Here is a 25,964-nt window from a genome sequence, read left to right on the forward strand (position 1 = left end):
AATTCCACAAGTCTTTCACCTCTTTTATTTCTTTCACCAATTCCAAAATTTCCTATAGTTCCTCTTTCTGCGCTGTTTTTCCTTTTTCCAACCTTAGCATTGAAGTCCCCCATAATAATAGTGTAGTGGGTTTTCTGCTCATCTAGAAGACTCTCAATTTCAGTGTACATTTCTTCAACCTCTTCATCATCATGGCTCGATGTTGGTGCATAAATCATTATAATCTTTAGCTTGTACCTCTTAGAAATCTTGAGTATTAGTCTTGACACCCTTGGTGATGTACTTTTGAATTCCAAAATGTTGTTTTTAAAATCTTTATGGACCAGAAACCCAACTCCACCTTCACTCCTTTCACTGTTTCCATTGGTGTATAGCAGATTTCCACTTGATAAACTTATAAGTGATTCATTTCTTCTTGTTTCAGCCAAACCGATGATATTCCAATTCACATTTTCTAATTCCTTTTCCAGCTCCAATATTATATGATAGTCACCTTGTATGATAGTCACCTGAAATTCATGCAGAATTTAAGCCATTTTGGCTTTATAATTTACTGACTGACTGACGAGTCCATCTCTGATAGCATCACATGTTCACTGCCAAAACACAAACTTGCGTCAAAATGAACTGCAGTGTTGTGCCTTAATGCAAGTATATGGTCATTCAATTGCAGTCAATAAATGAGTGCTTTAAAAGGAAAGGTACGTGAAATAAAGAGCTGATTGATATGAGCAAAGTGATTGAACCATGGGCCAAGTTCGAGCCCGTGACCACCAAATGGAGGATGCAGAAAGGTCAGGGAATGACCACCGCATATCCCTGGAGCAATATGGCCTTAGGTGCTAATGCTCCTAAAAAAAACCAAATAACAACAACATGGGCCAATTGCATTGCCTGGAGAGTGCTATAAAAGCTGTATACTTGGTTCACAGTTTCATATGTTCTTTTCTTATATCGAAGTTATTTTATTTAGTTTAGTATTTTCCACAAGAAGAACATATAAAATTAGAAAAAAAAATATAAGAAAAGATAATAAAATGGAGATTATCATAAAGAGCTAGAGTGAAATATAAAGTGGTGGAATACGTATGTAATATAGCTGATATAAAGAGTAACTTTGAGAGAAGTCTTCAGCGGGCCATGATTTCGATCTCTGAGTTATCTAACATGACAGGTGAGAACTCTGGGATTTTTGCAAAAACTTATATATGATGCGTGTGTAGCTGCTATGAAATGGAAACAGATAAAACATAGCCCAGTTAAGTGGTGGACACCTCAGCTTACTCTATTGAAAAAAAAAACAGGTTAATAAGGCTAGGAAGCAATTTCAGAAGAGTAAACGTAGGGAAAGTGCCTTGGAAGTTATTCGATTAAAGAAAGACTATCAAAGTCTTTGTAATAAATATGTCCATGCTATCGCTAAACAGAAATATATACTGCTGGAAAATGTTGGTGAAAACAGCAGGAAATAATGACCCTTGGGGATTGGTTTATAAAATTTGTACTGGCAAATTCAGAGCAGCTGCTAATGCTATTTATTCTATTGGCAAGGGCATCACTGAGATGCGTAGTTGGGAAGATTCCATGAGTGCAATCTTAGATCACCTTATAGTTAATGATAACATGGCTGATAACCCATGTGTTAATCTAGAACATTGTCATTTTTGTAGAATTTTCTGGTGCCTTTGATTCCATTAGTTGGGGCAGTGTACTGATGATGTTGTGCATTGCTAAATGTTCTTTTAATATTTTCTCTATAATTAAAGATTACTTTAGGGATCGCACAGTAACAGGTAAGTCGAATTTTGGATCAATTACGTGTCATGTGGCTCAAGGCTGTCCGTAGGGATCTGTCTTTGGTCCTTTAATGTGGAACTTGGTTTTGGAAGATTGGCTCAAGAGAGAATTTAACCACTCATGCACAATAGCTTATGCAGATGATATGGTAATACTTCTGCACGGAAACATCAGAAAGGAGCTTGAAATTAGGTCTGATTGCATATTGAAAGAATTATGAAAATGGTGTAATTTACATAGATTGACAATCTCTACATCCAAAACTAAAATCATGATGTTGAAGGGTAAATTGGCACTTAGTAGACCTCCATCGTACGGTTGAATGGTATTTCTTTGCAGCAGGTGTTAATGAATAAATACTTGGGAATGTGTATTGCTAGTGGCTTGACCTTTATCCCTCATATTAATTATATATCAAAGAAAATGAAGAAATTTATTGCAATGATCTCAAGAATAATGCAGGTGGAATGGGAGATAAAGGGGAAAACACTCCATTTGATTTATGATTGCGTTTTTTTGCTGATTATTATGCATGATTGCATCTATCTGGTTTGGCTATGCAATCAAAGTAAGCGACATCAGAAGGCTCTATTCCATACATCGAGTGATGTTACTCAAAATGGTTATGGCCTGCAGAACAGTTTCCACAGAAGCTTTGCAAGTGTTAGCCGGCAAAATGCCACTTGATTTGCAGTTATGTTTATTTGAGAAGAGGTATAAAATTCGAGTTGCTGGACATCGAAATTAACACTTTAAATGATGTGAGAAATGAAAAGAAGAGGATTTGGGACCTCCTTTTACAAAAATGGCAAAACAGATGAAATTGTTTGGAAAAAAAGGTAGAATAACATTCAAATTTTTCCCTTGTGTTAATGGTGTGAATTATATTAAACCAATCTAGTTAGTACCAAATCTACATTTTACTTTCTTACCAACAGGTCATTGATTATTTTTTGCTAAACTGAATAGTCTTGGAATCGTAGCAAGATGCAACTGTACGTGTGGTGATCTGGGAACATGTTGTGTTTAATTGTTTGGAATATGCAGATTTGCATTTGGATTTACTGAATAATGTTGAATGTAACTCATCTGGTGGATGGGATTGAGCCATTACTTATTAAAACAAGGAAAAATTTTATTGCCTTTCAAAATTTTGCAAATTCAGTCTTCGTGAGAAGGAATATACTTTTGCAATTGGAAGAGTTAAGGTTTAATAATGGATGAATTGGTCAACTGTACCCTGTTCTATTTACATGGAATAGTATGTTATTTTTTATATAGGAAAAGAGAAAATTCTTTGCAGAGGTGGACAGGATGTTTTTACTCTGTTTCCTTAATGGGTGGGTGTCCACTTCTGCTCCTGCCAATGCAGTTTACCTTAGTTGTTTTTCTTGGATTTGATCCTGCAATAACGCCTTTTTCCAGCTTTATTTTGCTGGTTAATATGAGTAATTCTGTTGAGCCCTCTGGCTGCTGGTCAATGGCTGTTCATTGAACTCTGTCTTTTGGAGAATACCGGCAATGATCAATCTCTACGATGTGATGCTTGTGCTCACTGTGAAAGTGTCTCTTCATCGGTTTCTGTTGTAGCCTACTTGCCAGGTTGTGCTGTAGCTGATAGGTTGACCATTGCACAGTACAGTTGATTTGTAATATGAATGTGAAATTTGTATTGTAAATAATTGTATACTGTACTATACATATTTCTATATGCATAGCGGATTTGCCAGATTTTTTTTGACTAGGGGCCTCTTTACTCAATAAATGAAAAAAAAAAAAAAAAAATGAATGTGGCCAACTCGACTCATGGGAGCATCTGATGTATCAGTGCCCGTTATATGAGGACCTTCGGTGCATTCTGATATGAAAAATTCAATTCAATCCGAGACTCCATGAACAATATCTTCCGGAATCAGAGGACACCTATGCTGCATTTTCTAAATTCGCCCAAGACCTCTTCAGAAGGCATTAGGACTCTTCCCTACCACCGCCACAGAACCTACCTGATTTAGCCCTTCCACCAATTTTCCTGGATGGCACCTGTTCCAGGATCTGTGACACCTCAGGACAAGAGCTATGACCTTCAGCTTCGCTACCAATGCCACCTGGCGGTCTGAATAGGGTGCTCTTACCCGATTCACTTTAACTCCCTGCCAACCATTCTTTTCCCTCTGGTGGGGCACTAGCATGCCCCATTGACTCCTGGAGTTGTCTTCTCTATTGGCCCCATACTTCTGTCATTCCCCTCAACCTTCAGTTTCTCCTCCCTCTATCTTCTCTAATAGCGTCAAACACATCAAAATTTACCGAGCCCGACACTCAAAGTTTTAATCTTTATATTCCTTTTGGCCAAACCCAATCCTAGTGTGCATTTTTTTTTTTAGGTCTTAGCCACTGAAATCTCTGGAAACTAGGTGGCAGGACCATACAGAGTAAATATCTAAAACTGGTGTACCTGACCTGCCTCCCAGGGGCATAGTGTGGCAAATGGTGGGCCCCACCAGGGGCCCAATGGCTAACAGGTCAGATGAAGAACGGTACACAACACTACAATATCCATACACTTTTAAATCTCTGGCCTCTACAGTGTTCTGTATCACACGACAATGTATGCTATGCAGAGATGGGGGAAACCCCTGGTGCTGTTAGACACTGAACATGCTATACACGATACCAAAGTATCATTAATTCTCTTGTGGCCCTAATATGAGATGATTTTTTTTTAACCTCCAGTCATAGTGACCTGTACACCTATTACATGCAACAGTTTTGGATAATGATGACGATGTATACATTAATGTGACTAAAAAGTTCATGTTGTGGTATTTCATTGTTTAGAATAGGCTCCTTTAAGAGTAATGCTCGCATAACTGGCAGCACCCAATCCCTATAGATGCCAGATAGTTGTGTTTCTATGTGATGTTTGCTCAAGATAGTGGATAAAACTAAACTAAATCGGTTGCATTCGATTTGTTTCTTACTTTGCTTCTATGCCTAATTTCTATTTAAGGATTCAGCCCCTTCAACTCATAGTATGTATCTCTGATATATCAGTACCCAAAAAATCAGATTAAGACATGTTCTTCTGTTATATCCCAGGTTAACATTATACTGTTTTTATTTAGAGAATCATTCACGTTACCTATTTAGTATATGTGTAATGTGAATGACTAGTTTCATGTTTATGCACATGTCAAAAGAAATACTTAAGGAAATCAGTTTTTTTTTCTGCTTAGTGAAACTTTGACCTTTTGCCTTAGCAACAAGCACTAATTAATTTTTCTTTTATTTGGACAACTGATGTTGTTTTTTGTGGGTTTTTTTTTTTTGAGCATGAATATTCTATAATATTTTTAAATTTGTCAAACCGTGTAAATAGGGAAAACTTTACATTTCATTAAATACTGTTTTCTTTCTGTAAAAGTTTAAAAAGAGGTTTATTTTTGAAGGAAAATGCTACTGATATTCATCATATAATTGCCAAGTCATCTGTTCCTCGACATCTAAAGTATTCTTCTCCAACTAGAGGGTTGTTGGCCAGTCAGTTAAAATGCAGGAAGTGTAGTTACAAGGTAAATTGACTAAATTTGTTTATTTTAAAATAACTATTTTATTATCATGCTAAGTTTTAGCCAAAATTAATTTGCAATTTGGAACCTGTAGTAGTAGTAGTAATAGTAGTAGAAGAGGTATGTGATGCAAGAAAGCAAGCTTAAGCTGCATGAGCAATGAATAACAATTACAGCCAAGAAGTTGTCTGCCAAGTTGATGTCTGCCAGGGGCAAAAGTTGATGACGTTGTAGAGCGGATATCATCTTTTAAGGGCATAAAAGGTGATATAGTTGTACACGTTGGCACTAATGACATTAAGAGTAGGAGACCGGCGGAATTACTTGACAAGTACAGGTCACTGATGAAAAAAAACCGTGAATTAGGGTTGAAATTGAAAGTGTCTGCAATTCTGCCCAGACACGATAGGAGGGAGTATATGATGAGAGCCCTGTCAATCAATTCGGCCCTGGAAAGATTGTGCAGGGCTCAAGGGGTAGAATTTTTTTCAGCCTGGTCTGTACTTGTTAACAGGAGAGACTGCTTCTACAGGGATGGGATACACTTAAATAGGAAGGGTGCAAGAATGTTTGCTGATGCTATCGAGGCAATGTTAGGTGGGTCGGAAAACTGCTAGATTGGGGGGATACAAGGACTAATAGATTAACAGTAGCCATTGGCAGAGGTGAAAGTGATTCTTGCACTGCTTCTATTGGAATGAGCCGCAGCCTGGAAAATAAGATGCAGGATATTTCAGAGACTGCTGGGAATCATTGGGGTACAAGTAAACACATGGGTTGTGTTAGGGTAGTTAAGAATAGAAATAGGTGCATGTATACTTGCATGTACACCAATGCTAGAAGTTTAGTAAATAAATTTAATGAATTTGAGGTATTGCTCGAAACATCAAAGGCAGATATTGTTGGGATATCAGAGACGTGGTGTCACACAGATATAAGGAATGCAGAACTGCAATTTGGGGAGTACAATGTCTACAGAAAGGATAGACAGGATAGGAAGGGAGGAGGGGTTATGCTATTAGTTAAAAAACACATAAAATCCAAGGAAGTGAAGCCAGTCGACATCGTTGGACAGTGCAGTGTCGAGTCAGTTTGGTGTGACATAAGCATTGGGAGATCAAAATTGAGAGTAGGAGTGTGCTATAGGCCTAATGACTCTGATGAGTATAATAAGAAACTGTTCGGAGAAATAGAGTGACTGTTCGGAGAAATAGAGTGGGCCAGTAAATCAGAGAGTCTTATAATGGGGGATTTTAATTTCCCAGATATTGACTGGAATTTGGGGGCTGGTCACTCACACAGTAGCAAGGCTTTTGTGGATTTATTGGATGATTGTTTTCTACATCAGCATGTTCGGGAGGCAACTAGAGGGAGTAATACTCTTAATTTGATTATCAGTAGTGATTCTTCATGCATTAAGAATCTGCAGATAAATGAACCGCTTGGTGGCAGTGATCACAGTGTGCTGAAGTGGGAGTTACTCAAAGAGGTAACTACCATTAGGGGTAAAGGGAAGGGGTATTGCTTTCGTAAAGGCGACTACAATGGACTGAGACAGTATTTAAATTCTATACAGTGGGATCAACTGATGATATTGCCAACAGCAAATTCAAAATGGGAAGCATTCAAAGAACTTATCGTGGAAGCTACTAGGCTTTACATACCAACTAAGAAATATTGTTCAAGGTTTAGGCCTAAATGGTTGTCAGATGAACTAATGAGGCATATGGCAGAGAAGAAAAATGCATGGGATACATACAAATTAACACGTGACACAGACGCCTATGATAGATACAAGTTGATCTGTAACCAAGTTACAAAGGAGGTTAGGCAGGCGAAGGCAGATTACGAGAGATCCTTGGCAAGGGATGCGAAGAAAAACAGCAAAGAGTTCTTTACTTATGTAAACTCTAGAAGGAAGGGGATGAATCAGATTGGTCCACTTGAGATCGATGGGTCAACTGTTGATGACCCTGCTCAGGTAGCTAACAAACTAAATGAATATTTTGCATCGACATTCACACATGAGGAGTTATTCAGCGAGGGGAATGCCAGAGGTGTATTCAACTCTAGCAGTAAGCTAGAGAATCTTGTAATAACTGAGAGCAAAGTGGAGGAGAAATTGTTGAAGATAAACACAAGAAAGGCACCTGGGGTGGATGGGATCTATCCAGTTATATTAAAGGAGGCATCAAAGGAGGTAAGCAAACCCTTATCCATAATTATGAGAGCTTCCTTGGACTCAGGGGAGGTACCCATGGACTGGAGATGTGCAAATGTGACCCCAATTCACAAAGGGGGATCAAAGGCTGACACAAGTAATTATAGACCTGTGAGTTTAACTTCTGTTCCCAGAAAATTAATGGAGGCACTGGTGAAAGAAGCACTGCAGGATCATCTAGACAAGACTTCAGTTATAGCTAGGACACAGCATGGTTTTGTTAAGGGTAAGTCTTGCCTGACCAATTTGATTGGATACTATGATGCAGTCACAAAAGAACTGGATGCAGGGAATAACTTTGATATTATATACTTGGATCTTAGAAAGGCTTTTGATACTGTTGCACATGGAAGACTGCTGCACAAATTGGAGCAGTGTGGCATTGGAGGCAAATTGCTGCTATGGATAAAGGGGTGGTTGAGGGGGAGAAGACAGAGAGTGGTAATCAATGGACACTGCTCATAGTGGACTAATGTTATTAGTGGAGTCCCTCAGGGTTCAGTATTGGGTCCTTTATTGTTTTCTGTATTTATAAATGATATTGATGATGGTATATCAGGCTTAATGTCCAAGTTTGCAGACGATACGAAGGTTGGCAGGGTTGTCAAGGACACTACCGACACTATGCTGCTGCAACAGGATTTGGAAAGGTTGAGCAGATGGGCTTCGAGGTGGCAAATGAAGTTTAACATTGACAAATGTAAAGTACTACATATGGGAAACAGCAACCCCAGAGCAACGTATCAACTCTGTGGTACTACACTGACAGTGGTAGAGAATGAAAGGGACCTGGGGGTGGTTGTGCAGGCAGATATGAAGTTCTCTGAGCAGTGCAGACGGGCTGCAAGAGTAGCTCATGGTGTATTGTCAATGATATATAGGAATTTTTCTAGCAGGGATAAGGAGGTGATTATTCCCTTGTATAAGGCAATGGTCAGGCCACACCTAGAGTACTGTATACAGGCCTGGAGGCCTCATTTCAAGAAGGATGTAGAGCTGCTGGAACGAATACAGAGAAGGGCAACTAGATTGGTGAATGGGACAAAGGGGTGCTCTTACGGACAAAGGCTTAAGTTTTGCGAATTACAGTGTCTGGAAACTAGGCACCAGCGAGGTGATCTGATAGAGGTGTACAAAGCCTTGAATGGTTTGAGCATGCTCAATGCTGATGGGATTCTTCCTCTTGCTCAGAATAATCACCTGAGAGGGCATAAATTCAAATTGAGGAAAGACAGATGTAGGATAGATGTGCGGAAATTTGCCTTTAGCCAGCGGGTGGTTGGTGGGTGGAACAGACTTCCATCCCTTGTCGTGGAAGTTGATAGCCTAAATAAGTTTAAGGCTCAGCTGGACAGGTATTTCGAACGGACAGAGGGGTGAAGTGGAAGTGGTTATTTTTATTTATTTATGTTACTTTTTTTTTTTTTTTTTTTTTTTTTGGCTGATGCTGCATAAGCTTGCTTTCTTGCATCAAATGCCTCTACTAATGCTAAAGCTAAAGTTGCTTAATTTTTAAATTGCTTCATTTTTTCTGTGGCAGGTCAGAAACTTTTCATATATGTCATAGGTCAGGATAAAAATATCCTTTGAATTATATTGTAGAAATGACTGTAGTAAGAAACTTATGATTTAATTCATAAAATAAATAGTGTTGTATAAATAGTTTTAATATATCCTTATAAGCATGTATAAATAACAAATAGTTTTGAATTGAAGATATGAAATTCACATTAAAGACAAATTAATTTATAAATATGATTCTGTGAAATATATATTTTAAATGTTTTTCAGTATCCTGTACGATATGATACATTTGATAGTATCTCTCTCACAATACCAACACATCACTGGGTAAGTGTGCTCCTCTAATTTCTATCTAATTGTAAAATTCTATATACACTGCCTTATTTTAAGAGAAAATATATTTCAAATGTCTAATAGGCTTAATTGAAATGTAATTAAAATTTTAATATGTTCATTAAATGACTGTTGGTTTTGTGGGGAACTCATACTCATCATTAGAAATAGTGCTAGAACTTCTTACATACACTCTTTTTCCAAAAGAGAACATTTCAAAACCTGTACCAGTTCTTAATTCATTTGTAATAGAAACTCAGAACAGGTCAACAGAAAACTGGACTTGCACATATATCTAAAGTTTAATTTTGCTTCCTGTATTAATATTTAGTTGCAGTTAACATTCCTCCAATTTAAGCTTGAGAGAATAAAACAAATATTAGCATTAACATGGCAAATGATGCAAGAAAGCAAGATTATAGAGCATCACTGAAAAAAAGACACCTTCCATTTCATCTATTCATTCCCTTCAATAGTTGCTTAGTTCATTCTTTAATTTATTTAAGCTACCAGCATCCACAACAGACGGAAGTTTGTTCCAGCAATAAATCGCCCACTAATTAAACTTCTGCACATTTGTTCTGTAACCAACCTTGCTTAATTTCAATTTGTGCCCCCTCATGGGGTCTGAGCAAGAGAAAGAATCCACTCAGATCACCTTGCAGGTGCTGAGTCTCCAGATGTTGTAATTTGAAGAACTGAACTGGAACTCATTCCAGCAGCTGCACATCCTTCGTAAAATGAGAAAATCAGAACTGTATGCAGTACTTAAGATGTGGCCTAACAATATTCTCTTTAATCATCTCTTCAATCCTGCTAGAAAACTTCCTGTATATCATTGATAAAACCCCGTGAGCTGTCCTGGAAGCCTGTCTGCATTGCTCAAAGAACTTCATATCCGACTGCACAATTACTCCAGGTCTTTTTCATTTTCTAATATGCTGAGTGTAGTACTACATAATTGGTTGTTACTCTGAGGTTACTGCTACCCATATGTGGTACTTCAATTGCCATTTCTCAGCCCATCTGCCTAACTTTTCTAGATCCTGTTGCAGTAGCATACTGTCATTAACCACCCTACCAACCTTTGTCATCTGCAAACTTGGATATTAAGCCTTATAAGCCTTCATCTTTATCACTGATAAATATAAGAAACAACAATGGGTCCAACATGGACTCCACTAATAACATTAGTCCATGAAGATCAATGTCCGCTGATTACCACTCTGTCTTCTCCCACTCAACCATCCCTTTATCCAGAGCAGCAACTTGTCCATACTGCTGCACTTTGTACAGCATTCTTTTTTATGTGCAATTGTATCAAAAGCTTTCCCGGAATCTAAGCATATGATGTCAAAATTATTTTTTGCATCCAGTTCTTTAGTGACATGTAGTATCCAACCAAATTGATTATACAAGATTTCTCCTTAACAAACCTATGCTGTGTCTGCACTATACCTGCAGCCTTGTCTGGGTGCTCCTTCATTGCTTCTTTAACCAGTTACTCCATTACTGTCTTTGGAACAGAAATTTAACTAACAGGCCTGTAATTATTTGTGTTACCCATTGATGATTCCCCTTTGTGAATTGGGGATACAACTGCATATCACCAGTGTGCATGAAGTTCTGCTGAATCGAAGGATACTCTCATAATTATGGCTAAAGGTTTGCTTATTTCTTTGCTTCCTCCCTTCATATAATTATATAGATCCCATCCACCTCAAGTACCTTTCTTTTGGTTAGTTTCAACAATTTCTCTTCCACTTTCTTCTCAGTTATCACAAAATCATTCGGCTCCCTGTTAGAATTTGATGCACTGCCAGCATCTCCATCCCTAAAAATTCCTTGTGTGAATGTAAATTCAAAATACTCATTCAGTTTGTCAGCAACCTGAGCAGGATTGTCAATAGTCAAACCATCGATATCAAGTGGACTAATTTGATTCATCCTCTTCCTTCTAGGGTTTACATAAGTAAAGTCTTTGCTGTTTTTCTTCGCATCCTTCACCAAAGATGTCTCGTAATCTGCTTTCTTGCCTCCTTTTTACTGAATTATAGACTAGTTTATATCTACTATAAGGGGCCTCCGTAGCCAGGTGGGCAGGAGCAGCAGTGCGTAGCACACACTTCTTGATTAGACTGGGGTTCGAGCCCGTGACCACCAAATACGGAGGAAACGGAAAGGTCAGGGAATGACCACTGCATATCCCTGGAGCAATATGGCCTTAGTTGCTAATGCTCCTAAGAAAAAAAAAAAAAAAAAAAAAAAATTGGCTGAAGGCAAACTTCCACACATCTGTTCTGCAACCATCCTTCCCCAACTTGAATTTATGCCCCCTCTTGTGTAGTCTCAGCAAGTGGATTACCATCAGACACTATCTGCCTGAAGCAACAAAGTGATATGCAGCAAACAGGTTGTCGGTTTTTAAGGACTATAAAGGCTGTTATTTTATTATTGGTACTATTAATATTAATTGCACACAAAAGGAGAATTTGGTGAGTAAATATAGGGACATGTTGAAAAAATGTGAGCTAGGTCAGAATGCATTTGTTTGTGTTTGTCTGTCCAGGCACAATGGGAGGGACTGTATGCTGAAAGTCATATTGTAGTCTTCTGTGACAGTATATTGGTTTTGAGAGGAGTGGGGGGGGGGAGTAGGTGTACAAGTTACTTTGCTGTTTACACCAAGTGTATTCCCAGATTCGGAAGTGTCAGCATTGAATCCCTGTGGTGTGATGAGGGTAGCAGGAAATAAAGGGAAAATGAGAATAGGGTATGCTGTAGAGCAGAAGGCTTAAAGTAAGTAGGAAGCCCTGTATGCAAATGAAATGGCTGAACAAGTGTGAATGCCTTATTATGGAAGATTTCAATCCGGCCATTATTGATTAGAGTAAATGAAAGGGAAAATTACCATGGGGGAACAAAATATAGTAAAATTAATGCTATAATGATTAATTTCTCTGGCCTTGAAACATTGTAGGTAACTCACTCAAATTTAAAAATTGAGTAATGAAATATTTGAAATATATGAAATATCCTCAGGGTTCAGTGTTGGGTCCGTTGTTGTTTTCGGTGTTTATGAATGATATTGATGATGGGATATCAAGTTTAATGTCCAAGTTTGCAGATGATACAAAGGTTGGCAGGGTTGTTAAGGACACTACTGACGCTATGCTGCTGCAACAGGATCTGGAAAGGTTGAACAGATGGGCTGAGAGGTGGCAAATGAAGTTTAACATTGACAAATGTAAAGTACTACATATGGGAAACAGTAACCCCAGAGCAACGTATCAACTCTGCGGTACTACACTGACAGTGGTGGAGAATGAAAAGGACCTGGGGATAATTGTGCAGGCAGATATGAAGTTCTCTGAGCAGTGCAGACGAGCTGCAAGAGTAGCTCATGGTGTCTTGTCAATGATATACAGGAATGTTTCTAGCAGGGATAAGGAGGTGATTATTCCCTTGTATAAGGCAATGGTTAAGCCACATCTTGAGTACTGTATACAGGTCTGGAGGCCTCATTTTGGGAAGGATGTGGAGCTGCTGGAACGAGTACAGAGAAGGGCAACAAGATTAGTGAATGGAACAAAGGGTTGCTCTTACGAAGAAAGGCTTAAGTTTTACAAATTACAGAGTCTGGAGACTAGGCACCGGAGAGGTGATCTGATAGAGGTGTATAAGGCTTTGAATGGTTTGAGCATGCTCAATGCCAATGGGATTCTTCATCTTGCTCAGAATAATCAGCTCAGAGGGCATAAATTCAAATTGAGGAAGGACGGATGTCGGATAGATGTGCGGAAATTTGCCTTTGGCCAGCGGGTGGTTGGTTGGTGGAACCGACTTCCATCACTTGTTGTTGAAGTTGATAGCCTAAACAAATTTAAAGCTCAACTGGACAGGTATTTCGAACGAACGGAGGGGTGAAATGGGAGTGGTGTGTGTTTTTTTTTTTTTTTTGGCTGATGCTGAATAAACTTGCTTTCTTGCATCATATGCCTCTACTAATGCTAATGCTAATGCTAATTTGTATTGAAAAATAGCTTTATTCTAAATAAAGCTTTAAAAATTTCTAAAAGTATAATGTTTTGGCCATAGGTACTGTAGTGTACTTTACAAATATGAGATCTCATTCATTTTATCTCTTTTTATTTGGGTACTTTATTGCTTTTGTTATTATTTTATCAGTTCTTAACTTACTTTTTATTCTTATTTTTGTATTTATCATATTTTATTAAAATTGTGTTGGTTGTTGCAAGATGTTTTTTTGATACAGATATATGGTTTATTTTGTTTTGTTTAGTTTTCATTCCTTGGTTTCCATTGCTTATCCATTTTGAAGTTTTATTCTTTATTTTTTTTAACACTTAGTGAAGTGGCAAACTATTATCCTGTCTGTATTTCAGGGTCAGCTCCAATTAAAAGACTGTCTACAAAAATTTATTACCTGTGAACTTGTACATGATGTTACTTGTGAAGACTGCACTCAAAGACAAAATGAGAAGATTGATGATTCTCAAGCAAAACAGCCAGCAAAAACTACTTTTACTAAACAGTTGACATTTGGCAAGGTAAAAGAAAAGATTTCATAAGTTGCTATATAACAGAAGACTAGGTTTTTAGTTATTTTTCTCAACAGATTATATATATATATATATATATATCCATTATAATATTATTTTTAATCTGTAATATTATTTTGTCACAGATCTGATTAATGCCATCAAAAATGATTAAACATTATATCTGTCTGTATATTATTTGATTTAAGTTGTAATGTATAACATGAATAGTTAAGTTGTAAAAAAAAAAAAATTTTATATATATACAGGGTGTTTCAGTTAAACGTTTCAGAACTTCTAAGAGGGGTAGGGTACATCCTGACAACTCGAAATCATATAGCAATGTGGGGTCGGAAATGCTTTCCTGAAGCGGTGTTGTACACAGAAGCACCATAAAGAAAAGAGACCGTAAGTGAGAAATCGTTTTAATAATACATGAAGAGAAGCAAAAGGTACATGGATTAAAGTAAGTGTTCGAAGTTTCTTCCACGGGCTACAATGCACGCCTCACATCTCCGTCGCATGGACATCCGAACATTCTGGAATACTCCAGGCGAATTTCGAATTTCTTCGGCAGCTACTGCGATTATTGCAACCAGCTCCTCAGCATTGTCAACAGGGATGTCATAAACTAGCGATTTCATATGACCCCAGAAATAAAAATCAAGACATGATAGGTCGGGTGACCGAGCAGGCCAACGCACGGGACCACCACGTCCGATCCACTGTTGACCAAATGTGACATCCAGGTAGTTACGAACATCTCCGCTATAATGGGCAGGGGCTCCATCGTGTTGGAACCACATTGTCTGTTGCGTCGATGCAGAAATCTGTTCATCTCTCAAAAGTTGTGGCAATACTTGCTGCAGAAAGATCAAGTAGATAGGTCCGGTTAGGCGACACGGTAACAGGTAAGGTCCAATGAGATGATCTCCCATAATACCGGCCCATACATTGACCAAAAATCAACTGTGCTGCACGACGTCGTATTGCATGCGGGTTCTCGACCGCCCAGATATGGTCGTTATGCGTGTTGAAAATTCCTTCCCTTGTGAAGGATGCCTCATCGGAAAACAACACTTCAGCAGGAAAAAGGGGATTTGTAGCACATTTTCCAAGGTACTACTGTGCGAAAGCAATACGAGGTGCATAATCCTCCGGTTGCTGTGTCTGGATACGCTGCACGTGAAACGGATGCATGTCTTGTTCTCGGAGAATCCTCCAGACGCTGCATTGGGAAACCCCGACTGCGTTTGCTAGACTTCGTGTACTCGTTCTTGGATTCCCCTGTACATGCTGCAGCACATTCTGTTCGACGGCCGGAGTCCGTGCTGTTCTTACCCTGTCCCTGTCAGCTCTTTCAAATGAACCTCTCTCAGCTAACCTCTGGTGCAGTCTTGCAAAGAAATTATGATTGGGAATACGCCTCGTCGGATATCGTTCCGCGTACAAACGCTGTGTGGCTGGCCCACTACAATTTGCAGCCCCGTACGCCAAATGCATATCGGCTAACTCTGCGTTCGTGTAATCATCCATCCTACTAACTTGGCGTTCTTGTTCAAGAAATTTGAAATTCGCCTGGAGTATTCCAGAATGTTCGGATGTCCATGCGTCGGAGATGTGAGGCGTGCATTGTAGCCCGTGGAAGAAACTTCGAACACTTACTTTAATCCATGTACCTTTTGCTTCTTTTCATGTATTATTAAAACGATTTCTCACTTACGGTCTCTTTTCTTTATGGTGCTTCTGTGTACAACACCGCTTCAGGAAAGCATTTCCGACCCCACATTGCTATATGATTTCGAGTTGTCAGGATGTACCCTACCCCTCTTAGAAGTTCTGAAACGTTTAACTGAAACACCCTGTATATATATAATTTTTTCCTTGGACAAATAATTGAAGGTTAAAATATCTTGAAGTTTTATTCAAATCTCAGTAAAACTGTGTACATAACTTTTTATGCAGCAATAAAAAATAATTACTTTGAAGGGGGTGTCTACATGATTGTTCATTATTATGTTAATGAATTAATAGACCCTACACTATTATATCATGTGGTAGATTAAGTAATTTATTAACTACTTAAACTTGCAGCCTGTTAGTAGGCTGCAGTAATAGTTGAACTATTTTGTACAGCATGAATGTAATTAGCCCAAAGATAGTAATGATAATTTTTTCAATAGAATAATTACACAAGCCAACAAAAAATATTTTTGTCATACCTCTGCAATGAAAATATGTGATTCTGGAGGAAATAAACGCCCTAATTCTGAAAATAACCATAAAAGGTTTATCACATCTACAAAAGATGTACCAATGTTTAATATCAAAATAAAGGGAAATATACATACAATTCAAGTTTGTAATACAAGTGTGAAAAAAAACATTATATGTTCTATTATGTTTGGAGGATAGTTTTACAACCGTGAGAACATGTCACAGTCAGTTAATACTTGGAAAACCTCAGCACAGCCTACAAAAATCCTCACCAAGAGTAAGTGTGCTCTCTTCAAATTGTAAATTGTTGCTTTGGAACTTGAACCTAAGAACCTTGGTAGAAGTCTAATTATGTTTATCACAAGAAAACCAAGGCCAGAATCGATTGCTAAAATTAAGAGAATTAGCTTGTAGATAAAATAAATTAAGAGATAAAATAAATCAGTATATCATACATTACTGGCTAAATTATGCAAAATTGGCATATTTTGGTAAAATATAATTCCCTCTGTATTTAATAACTGTGATGTGAAACTATAATGTTGATTTTCGAAATCTACTCATAAAAATTGGTTAAAAACAGCATTTAAGTTCTTGGAGGTAAAAATTTTGTTGGCTAGTGTTATTAGGTAAGAATCATGGATCCAGTTCTCAATGGAAATAAACTTCTCTAAAGAGAACATTACTCCCAAAATGGCAATGAGTAAATGACCATTACTGTCTTTAGGCCAGTTATATCCATGTTATGTGGAATAGTCCATCTGTTACTGCTGCCTATTACAGTATATTTTATTTAAAACAAAAAAGAAAAAAGCTTAAGTTGAAATGTTTAGGTTAGTTCCTTTCATCACAGTAATTTTCAAATGTGGTTGGTCATATGCATGTATGGTCATATGGATGCTGATGAAACAGCAGCCAAACTTTGGAGTTAAAATGCTGTCCCATTCTGTCTCTCACTTGTATTTGACTCCTTGTAGTTTTTGAAGTTCTTCATTTCAGACTAGAAAACAAAATTGCATTGTTTTCCTCCTCTAATACAAAACAGTCAAATAACTCACTAGTGTCAAAAAGAAAAAAAAAAAAAAAAAAACCTGGTCTGTTCAGTGCCTTTCAAGGAAATTCTAAAGAATGGGTAAGTTGCAATGATAGCTTCTCAGTTTTGTGAACATGCTTAGCTGTGCTTTCCATAGCAACTTATATGCATTGAGATTTATTGTTATTTCAAGTTTGTACATACACCAATAATATACACTGTGCTGCTACTTTATTAGGTACACCCCCCTGTTGTGCACACAAATATTTTGTCCCACAATGTTGCAAGTCACGTGACCACAGTTGTGGATATAATTGCAGCAGAACAACCTTTCTAGTATCAGTTAAGCGTACAAACTGAAGCAAGAATAGGGAAAAGGAGTGATCTAAGACTTCAAATGTGGCATGGTAGTAGGCGCATGATGTGCTGGACAAAGCATCTCTGAAATGACAGTTCTCCTGAACTTTTCACGCACCACAGTTTCAAGGTTGTATCGAGAATGGTGCAGTGAACAGAAAACATCCTCTTAATGGCACTCCTGTGGAAGAAAATCGCTTGTTGATGAGAGAGGTCAGGGGAGGATGGCTAGAATTGTGCAAACAAATAGACGGGCCACAATGTCGCACATCACATCAGAATATAACCTCCTTGGTGTGCAGAACAAAATATTGCAGCGTACCACTAGTCACACTTTATCATGAATTGACTACAACAGCGGATGGCCACATCGTGTACCTTTGTTATCAATGAAGAACAAGAGAGCGCGCCTCCTGTGGGCACAGCAACACCGGCACTGGACTATCTAGGATTGGAAAACAGTTGCTTGGTCTGACGAGTCGAAGTTCCTGGTGCGTCATGTTCATGGAAGGCTCAGAATTTGGCAAAAACAACATGAATCCTTGGACTCATGTCTGATGACTACTGTGCAAGGTGGTGGGGCAGTGTTATGGTGTGGGGAATGTTTTCTTGGCACACGTTGAGTCCATTGATACCCATAGATTCACGCCTAAATGCCACATCATACCTAAACATCATTGCTGACCAAGTGCATCCATTCATGTTTGACAGTTTATTCTTCCAGCAGAGTAATGTGCCAGTGCACAAAGCCCGAATCACTATGGAATGGTTCCAGGAACATGACAATGACTTTCCTTTGCTGCAGTGGCCCACTCAGTCCACAGATCTCAACCCTATTGAACATCTTTGGGATGAGCTGGAAAGGGCTGTTCGCTGCAGGCCTAAAGATGCTTGAAACATCTTTGAATAATAACCTAACTGTACTAAACTCTGGATCTCCCACTTATATTTACATAGCTACAGACGCTACCTGTGCTATAGACCTATCATATAAAACTGCTCACCATCCGTTTTTCAAAGTATGACGTGGTTAGTGATAAACGTTCCTTTATCTCGATCACTCTAATAATTTGCTCCTTACAAACATTACTATTGCCATCTTTTGAGCAACAATACATCTGGAAGTTTAACAAAGCAAACTGAGATAGCTACTCCATCCAAGTCCATTTAGACAGAATTTATGTTTAATAACAACCCATGGATGATGTAACAACCTACAATACCAGACAGCTCAAACTCCCATTCTAAAATTACAACCTTAGCATTCGCATTAGTAGAGGCATACAATGCAAGAAAGCAAGCTTATGCAGCATCAGCCAAAAAAATAAAATAAATAAAATAAACCCTCCCATTTCAAATGCCTGTCCAGCTCAGCCTTAAATTTATTTAGGCTATCAACTTCCACAAAAAAAGATGGAAGTGTTCCCTCCTGGCTAAGGGCAAATTTCTGCACATCTATTCTACCACTGTCTTTCCTCAATTTGAATCTGTGATCCCTCAGGTTCTTAATCTGAGCAAGAGGAAGAATCCTATCAGCATTCATCTTGCTCAAGCCATTCAAGGCTTTATACACCTCAATCAGATTACCTTGCAGGTGCCTACTCCCCAGGCACTGCAATTAGCAGAACTTAAGCCTTTCTTGGTAAGAGTACCCCTTTGTTCGCCCTCACCAATCTTGTTCCCCTTCTTTGTACTCATTCTAGCAACTCTACATCCATCCTAAAGTACTCTTTGGGATGGTCAGGCCATGTAGTACTCTAGGTGTGTCCTGACCATTGCCTTGTATAACGGGATAATCACCTCCGTCCTTTCTAGCAATACTCCATGACCTGCCCTGGCAGCCTGTCTGTGCTGCTTAGCAAAATTCATATTCAACTGCACAATTACCCCCAGTTCTTTTTCACTTTCCACTTTCCTGAGTGTAGTACCACACAGTTGGTACATTTCTCTTCGGTTATTGTTACCCATATGCAGTACTTTGCATTTTTCAAGGTTAAACTTCAGTTGCCACTTCTCAGACCATTTTCCCAACTTATCTAGATCCAGTTGGAGAAGCATACTGTCTTTACTGTCGTTAACAACCCTGCCAACCTTTGTATCATCTGCAAACTTTGACATTAAACCTGATATACCTTCATCAATGTCATTGGTAAATATACAAAACAATAATGAACTCAACACCGAACCCTGGTGAACTCCACTAATAACATTTGTTCACGAAATTCAGTGTCCATTGATTACCACTCTCTGTTGTCTCCCATTCAACCATCCCTTTATCCATTGTAGCAACTTACCCTTAATGCCATATCTCTCCAATTTGTTCAGCAGTCTTCCATGTACAACAGTATCAAAAGCTTTCCTGAAATCCAAGTATATGATATCAAAATTATTTTTGACATTCAGTTTATTTGTGACTACATCATAGTATCCAATCAAATTGGTCAGACAAGACCTCCCTTTAACAAACCCACGATGTGTCTTAACTATTACTGCAGTCTTGTCTAGATGATCCTGCAATGCTTCTTTAACCAGTGATTCCATTATTTTCCCTGGAACATGGGTTAAACTAACAGGTCTATAGTTATTTGTATCACCTTTTGAACCCCCTTTGTGAACTGGCAATATATTTGCACATCTCCAGTCCATGGGAACCTCCCCTGACTCTAAGGATGCTCTCATAATTATGGCTAAGGGTTTGCTTACTTTCCTTTCCTTCATTATAACTTGATAGATTCCATCTGCCCCGGGTGCCTTTTTTATGTTTAACTTCAACAATTTCTCCTCATTTGCTCTCAGTTATTACAAAATCACTTAGCTCCCTGTTAGAGGTTGATAAACTTCTGGTACTCCCCTCATTGAATAACTCCTCATGTGTGAATGTAGATGCAAAATACTCATTCAGTTTATCAGCTACCTGAGCATGATCATCAATAGTCAACCCATCTATGTTAAGTGGTCCAATCTGATTCATCCCTTTTCTTATAGAGTTTACATAAGTAAAGAACTCTTTGCATCCTTGGTGCCTCCGTAGCCAGGTAGGCAGGAGCAGCAGTACATAGCACATGCTTCTTGATTAGATTGGGATTCGAGCCCATGCCCACCAAATACGGAGGATGCGGAAAGGTCAGAGAATGACCACCGCATATCCCCATGACCATTAGCAACTAAGGCCAGAGAAATATGGCCTTAGTTGCTAATGCTCCTGAAAGCCAAATAACAAACAAACAAACATCTTTGCATCCTTTGCCAAGGATTTCTCGTAATCTGCCTTAACTTGCCTTACCTCCTTTATGGCTTGATTACAGACTAGTTAATATCTGCCGTGGGCTTCTGTGTCACCTGATACTTTATATGCATCCCATACATTTTGTTTTCTCTGCCATGAGCCTCATTAGTTCATCTGACTTCTATTTAAGCTTAAACCCTGAACAGTATTTCTTAGTTGGAATGAAAAGCCTAGTAGCCCCCAAGGTTAAGTCCCTGAAGTCTTTTCATTTAGAATTAAATGTTGGTAATGTCACCAGTTGATCCCACTGTACAGAATTTAAAAACTGTCTGAGATCCTCTGTAGTCACCTTTATGAAAGCAATAGCCCTTCTCTTTAGCCTTGATGGTAGTTACATCTTTAAGTAATTCCCATATCAGTACATTGTGATCACTGTCACCCAGTGGTTCTTTTATCTGCAAATTTTTAATGCATGATTAATCACTGCTGATAATCAAATCAAGAGTATTACTCCCTCTGGTTGCCTCTCGAATATGTTGCTGTAGAAAACACTCATCCAATAAATCCACAAAAGTCTTGCTAGTGTGTGAGTGACCAACTCACAAGTTCCAGTCACTATCTGGAAAGTTAAAATCTCCCATTATAAGACATACTGATTTACTGGCCCACTCTTTTTCTCTGCACAATTGCTCATTATTCTCATCAGATTCATTAGGCCTATAACCTACTCTCATTTTTCCTTTCACAGTGCTTATCTCACACCAAACAGACTCAATGTTGCATTGTCCGCCAACATCAATTGGGTGCACTTCCTTAGATTTTGTGTTTCTTAACTAACCGCATAACCACACATCCCTTCCTGTCCTGTCTATCCTTTCTGTACACATTGTACTCCCCAAATTCCAATTCTGCTCTGCTTATGTCTGTGTGATATAATGTCTCTGATATCCCAACAGTATCTGCCTTTGATGTCTAGACTAACACTTCATGCTCATCAAATTTATTAACTCCTAGCATTGGTGTACACGCGAGTATACATGCACCTGTTTCTACTCCTAGATACCCTAACACAGACCATGTATTTATTTGTTCCACTGACTCCCAGCAGTCCTGGAAATCTCCATTGCCTTGCTTTCCAGGCTGCTGCTCATTCTAATAGAAGCAGTGCAAGAAGTACTTTTGCCTTTGCCTGCAGCCACTGTTAACGTTTTAGTCTGTGTATCCCCCCCTCAAGCTAGCAGTTTTCCGACCCACCTAACACTGCCTCGATAACATCAGAAAATATTCTTGCACCCTTTCTATTTAAGTGTACCCCATCCCTGTAGAAGCTGTCTCTCCTGTCAACAGGCTGAAAAATATTCTACCCCTTGATCCTTGCACAGTCTCTCCAGGGCCGAATTGATCGACAAGACTATCATCATATACTCCCTCCTATTGTGTCTTGGCAGAATTTTAGAGACTTTAACATTCAAACCTAACTTGCAACTTTTTTTCCAACATTGACCTGTACTTGTTGAGTAAATCTGCAGATCTCTTACTCTTAATGTCATTAGTTCCAACGTGTACAACAGTATCACCTTTTGTGCCCTTAAAAGATGATATATGCTCTACGTCATGAACGTTTTCCTCTGGCAGACATACCCTGGTCCTGTACCACTTATCCTTCTTGCATAGTATATTCCCCATCTCCCTGACAATAGAGTCAACAATAACTAGTTCTTTTGGGACCAGAGCATTCTGCCTTGGAGATTGCCTCTGTTTTGCCGGATGCACCTTGCATTTGCACCCACTAAAACCACTGATCTAACACCAAATGGGAGAAAAAACAGTGCTTAGAATAACTTCAACAAGTTTCCTTTCACCAGTAGGAAAGTATGACATTAGGTGGAATGCCAAACATGACTCCTTGATTTGGTGATAGTTGGCATTTGCCTCAACTATCACCAAAGACACTGACCCATGATTCATCTGGAGAAGATTACAAGCGCTAAATGGAAAATTATGTAGACTGCCCTCTCCAATACTCTACCGGAATGGGAAAGGTCTGTGTGCACCTGAAGAAGTCACCAATGCATTGGCAGAATCATTCTCTCCGATATCTGCTTCTGCCTCCTAACCTGTGACCTTTCAATGCATTCAGCATCTACTCTGAGGTACAGAGTTAACTTCTACACACATCTTTTGCTTCCATACAATCAACCCTTTTTATATTAAGAGAATTTAAGCAATCTTTAAATAAATCTTCAAATTGTGCTTTAAGCCTAGATGATATTTGTTACGATATGCTGGAACATTTACTTGAAGAGGACTTGTATAATCTACTGATTTTCTATACTCTGATCGTCTCTGAAATGTTTATCCTCCTTCCTGGTGCTGTACTTTCATTTTTGCCCTCTCAAAACAAGGCTTGGTTCAAATTGTAGGCGAATATCTCTTACAAGCCTCGTGGGAAAATTTTTTGAAAAAATGGTTCACACGAGGCTCGCATGGATCCTGGATCTAGAGAATCTCTTAATAGATTACTGCATCGGCGAAGTCCGGACGGTCTGTGACAGCCAAATCTTCTGCTTGCACTTTCACGATGGTGGGACTGTTAGTAATCCTGGGTATAACCCCCATTCACAAGCACACTGTGGGTGACCACCCAGGTGACCCACAGTGTGCTTGTGCATTGCTCTCTGTCTTCTAACTTCTCCACTAATGCTGGTGTCCCCCAAGGTTCAGTTCTTTCCCCCCACTCTTTTCCTCTTGTATATTAATGACCTTCTTCCATTGACTGGAAATCCTATCCATAGTTTTGCTGATGATAGCACATTGCATTCCACTTTCCAGTTTGAGAAACTTTGCCCTGCTCAATCAGCTTCAACTTCTCGAATTTCTGCTACCAAATCCTTAAATGCTGATCTCCAGGTAATTCTCCAGTGGGGCAAAGACTTCTTAGTTGACTTCAGTCCTTCTAAAACTCAGTCCTGTCTTTTATCTTGCAAAAAGGATTCTTCTGCTCCTATGCTTATCTTTGGTGACACTCCGATTTCTAGGCAAAATGATATATCTCTTTTGGGGATTACCCTGACTTCTAGTCTCTCTTGGAACAAGCACATTACAAATATTACTTCCTCTGTATCCAAAAAATGTTGTTTTCTCTTTCACTCTCGGCTTTACTCCGGCAACCCAAAGGTCGCGGGTTCGATTCCCGCCTCGGGCTTGGATCAAAGTACTGCAAAAACCTTGGGAGGTGCAATATGGCCACAGAAGCCGATGCGCCAATAACTACCAAATCAATTTAAATGTTAAATTTAAATTTAATCTCGGCTTTACTTTTCTTCGAAATAGCTTGTCACTGGACAAATCGCAAATCTGCCCTACCATGGAATATTGTTCCCACATCTGGGGTGGTGTCCCCAAAACCTCTCTCAAGCTTCTAGATTTCTTTCAGAAGAGAGCAGTTAGGTTAATTAATGACTCCTCTCTAACAGAGTCTCTCCACTCGCTGTCTCATAGACGTACTGTTTCTTCTGCATTCCTTTTCTACAGATACTTCCATTGGCACTGTTCTTCTGAATTCCCGCTTCTATAATTCCCGCTCTCTCTTTCAAAACAGTCCGAACACGTGCCGCCACCAGCCAACATCCATTTACTGTCTAACTTCAAACTCACAGAACCAAATTTTCATCTTCCTCGTTTATTCATTCAACTGCCCTTTTCTGGAACAACCTTCCTTCATATGTCTTTCCTGGAAATTACAGTCTACAGAAATTCAAGTCTAATGTCAACAAATATCTTCTCTCGTCTTCTCAACCTCCAACCAAAGTATGGTGCTAAGTACTGTAGGTTCTAATACCTCTCGTGTTTGGAGTTTTCATTAAAAAAATCCTCAGTATGGCTTTTGCAAGAACACATCTGCTCCTGGACTTACTCATCAAAGCTGAATCCCATATTCACAATGCCTTTGTCATGAAACAAGTCATAGTCATGGTCAACTGAGATATTGAAAAGGCATTTGACACTACCTGGCATTATGGTATTATTATGTACTTTTACCATTTTGGGCTTAGGTGTCATTTCCCTGAAATAATTCAGAATTTCCTACACCTGTGCTTTTTCAATTCTGCTATCAAAACATGCTTTTTACATCTCATATTTAATAGGAAGGAGTACTGCAAGTATCCATACTCAGTACAATTTATTTGCAATTCAAGTCAACACGATATGAAACATCTCTAAAACCATTGAAGCTTACATATATGTGGACAACAACTCTTCCAATTTGCCATAACCAAATTTGAATCCTGGACCTTCCAATGGATACGACCAGAAGAACAGTAATCTACCACCATTCACTTTTGCAAGTGATGCGCTCTCCACCCCAGTGCAGAGCTATAGTTAAACAATAACCTGATACCACTGGTTAATACTGTCAGATTTCTGGGACTGACATTAGACATCAAGCTAAATTTCCAAATACATATTGCTCATCTATGAACTTATTATTATTAGCCATATGGTACAAGGAAGCCTGAGGCTTATGCTGCACCAGCCAAAAAAAAAAAAAAAAAAAATTCCCGAGTTACCCTGAGTGAGAGCGAGAGAGTGAGAGCGAGAGAGTGAGAGCGAGAGAGAGAGAGAGAGAGAGAGAGAGAGAGAGAGAGAGAGAGAGAGAGAGAGAGAGAGAGAGAGAGAGAGAGAGAGAGAAGTAGAAAGGAATCACCAAGAAAGAGAAGAATGATGATATCCAGCTCAGGACTCTGGGTTTGCCAAGCCCATACTCACCAGATGTGAGCCCCCCGGGGTTTAACTACTTGTCTTAAAACAGTTGAACATACGTCGTCAGTCTAATTCGTGACATTGGGAACTGATTGGTATACTTCACTACATCTTTGCAGGTCTTTAATATGTTTTGTACTATTCCTGATTCATTGTTTGATCATTCAGAACAAATCCATAATGAGCAATGTTCTTTAAGTTAAAAAAATATAATAAATGTGATTATCACATACCTTTAATTGAGGATTGTCTATTTTTTTTTTTAAACCTTGGAGAAGACAGTCTTTTGTTGAGAGGACTGAGCCTTTGTTTCCATGTCATAGCCATACACCCATGATTTGACACTAGTAATGATGGAAGG

General features: G+C 38.8%; 1 protein-coding gene across 1 annotated transcript in view; it reads left to right on the forward strand.

The window, feature by feature from the left end:
• Window positions 1-25,964, forward strand: part of Usp30 (ubiquitin specific protease 30) — a 268,673-nt gene that overhangs the window by 170,133 nt on the left and 72,576 nt on the right. Inside the window, exons 5-7 of the mRNA XM_090381070.1 lie at window positions 5,247-5,369; window positions 9,379-9,438; window positions 13,851-14,015. Coding sequence (XP_090237196.1) covers window positions 5,247-5,369; window positions 9,379-9,438; window positions 13,851-14,015 — 348 coding nt within the window. The remainder of the gene's footprint in view (window positions 1-5,246; window positions 5,370-9,378; window positions 9,439-13,850; window positions 14,016-25,964) is intronic.

The sequence above is a fragment of the Mastigoproctus giganteus genome, chromosome 9, assembly GCF_048544385.1.
Source record: "Mastigoproctus giganteus isolate SK-2022 chromosome 9, ASM4854438v1, whole genome shotgun sequence".
Classification (NCBI taxonomy): Eukaryota; Metazoa; Arthropoda; class Arachnida; order Uropygi; family Thelyphonidae; genus Mastigoproctus; species Mastigoproctus giganteus.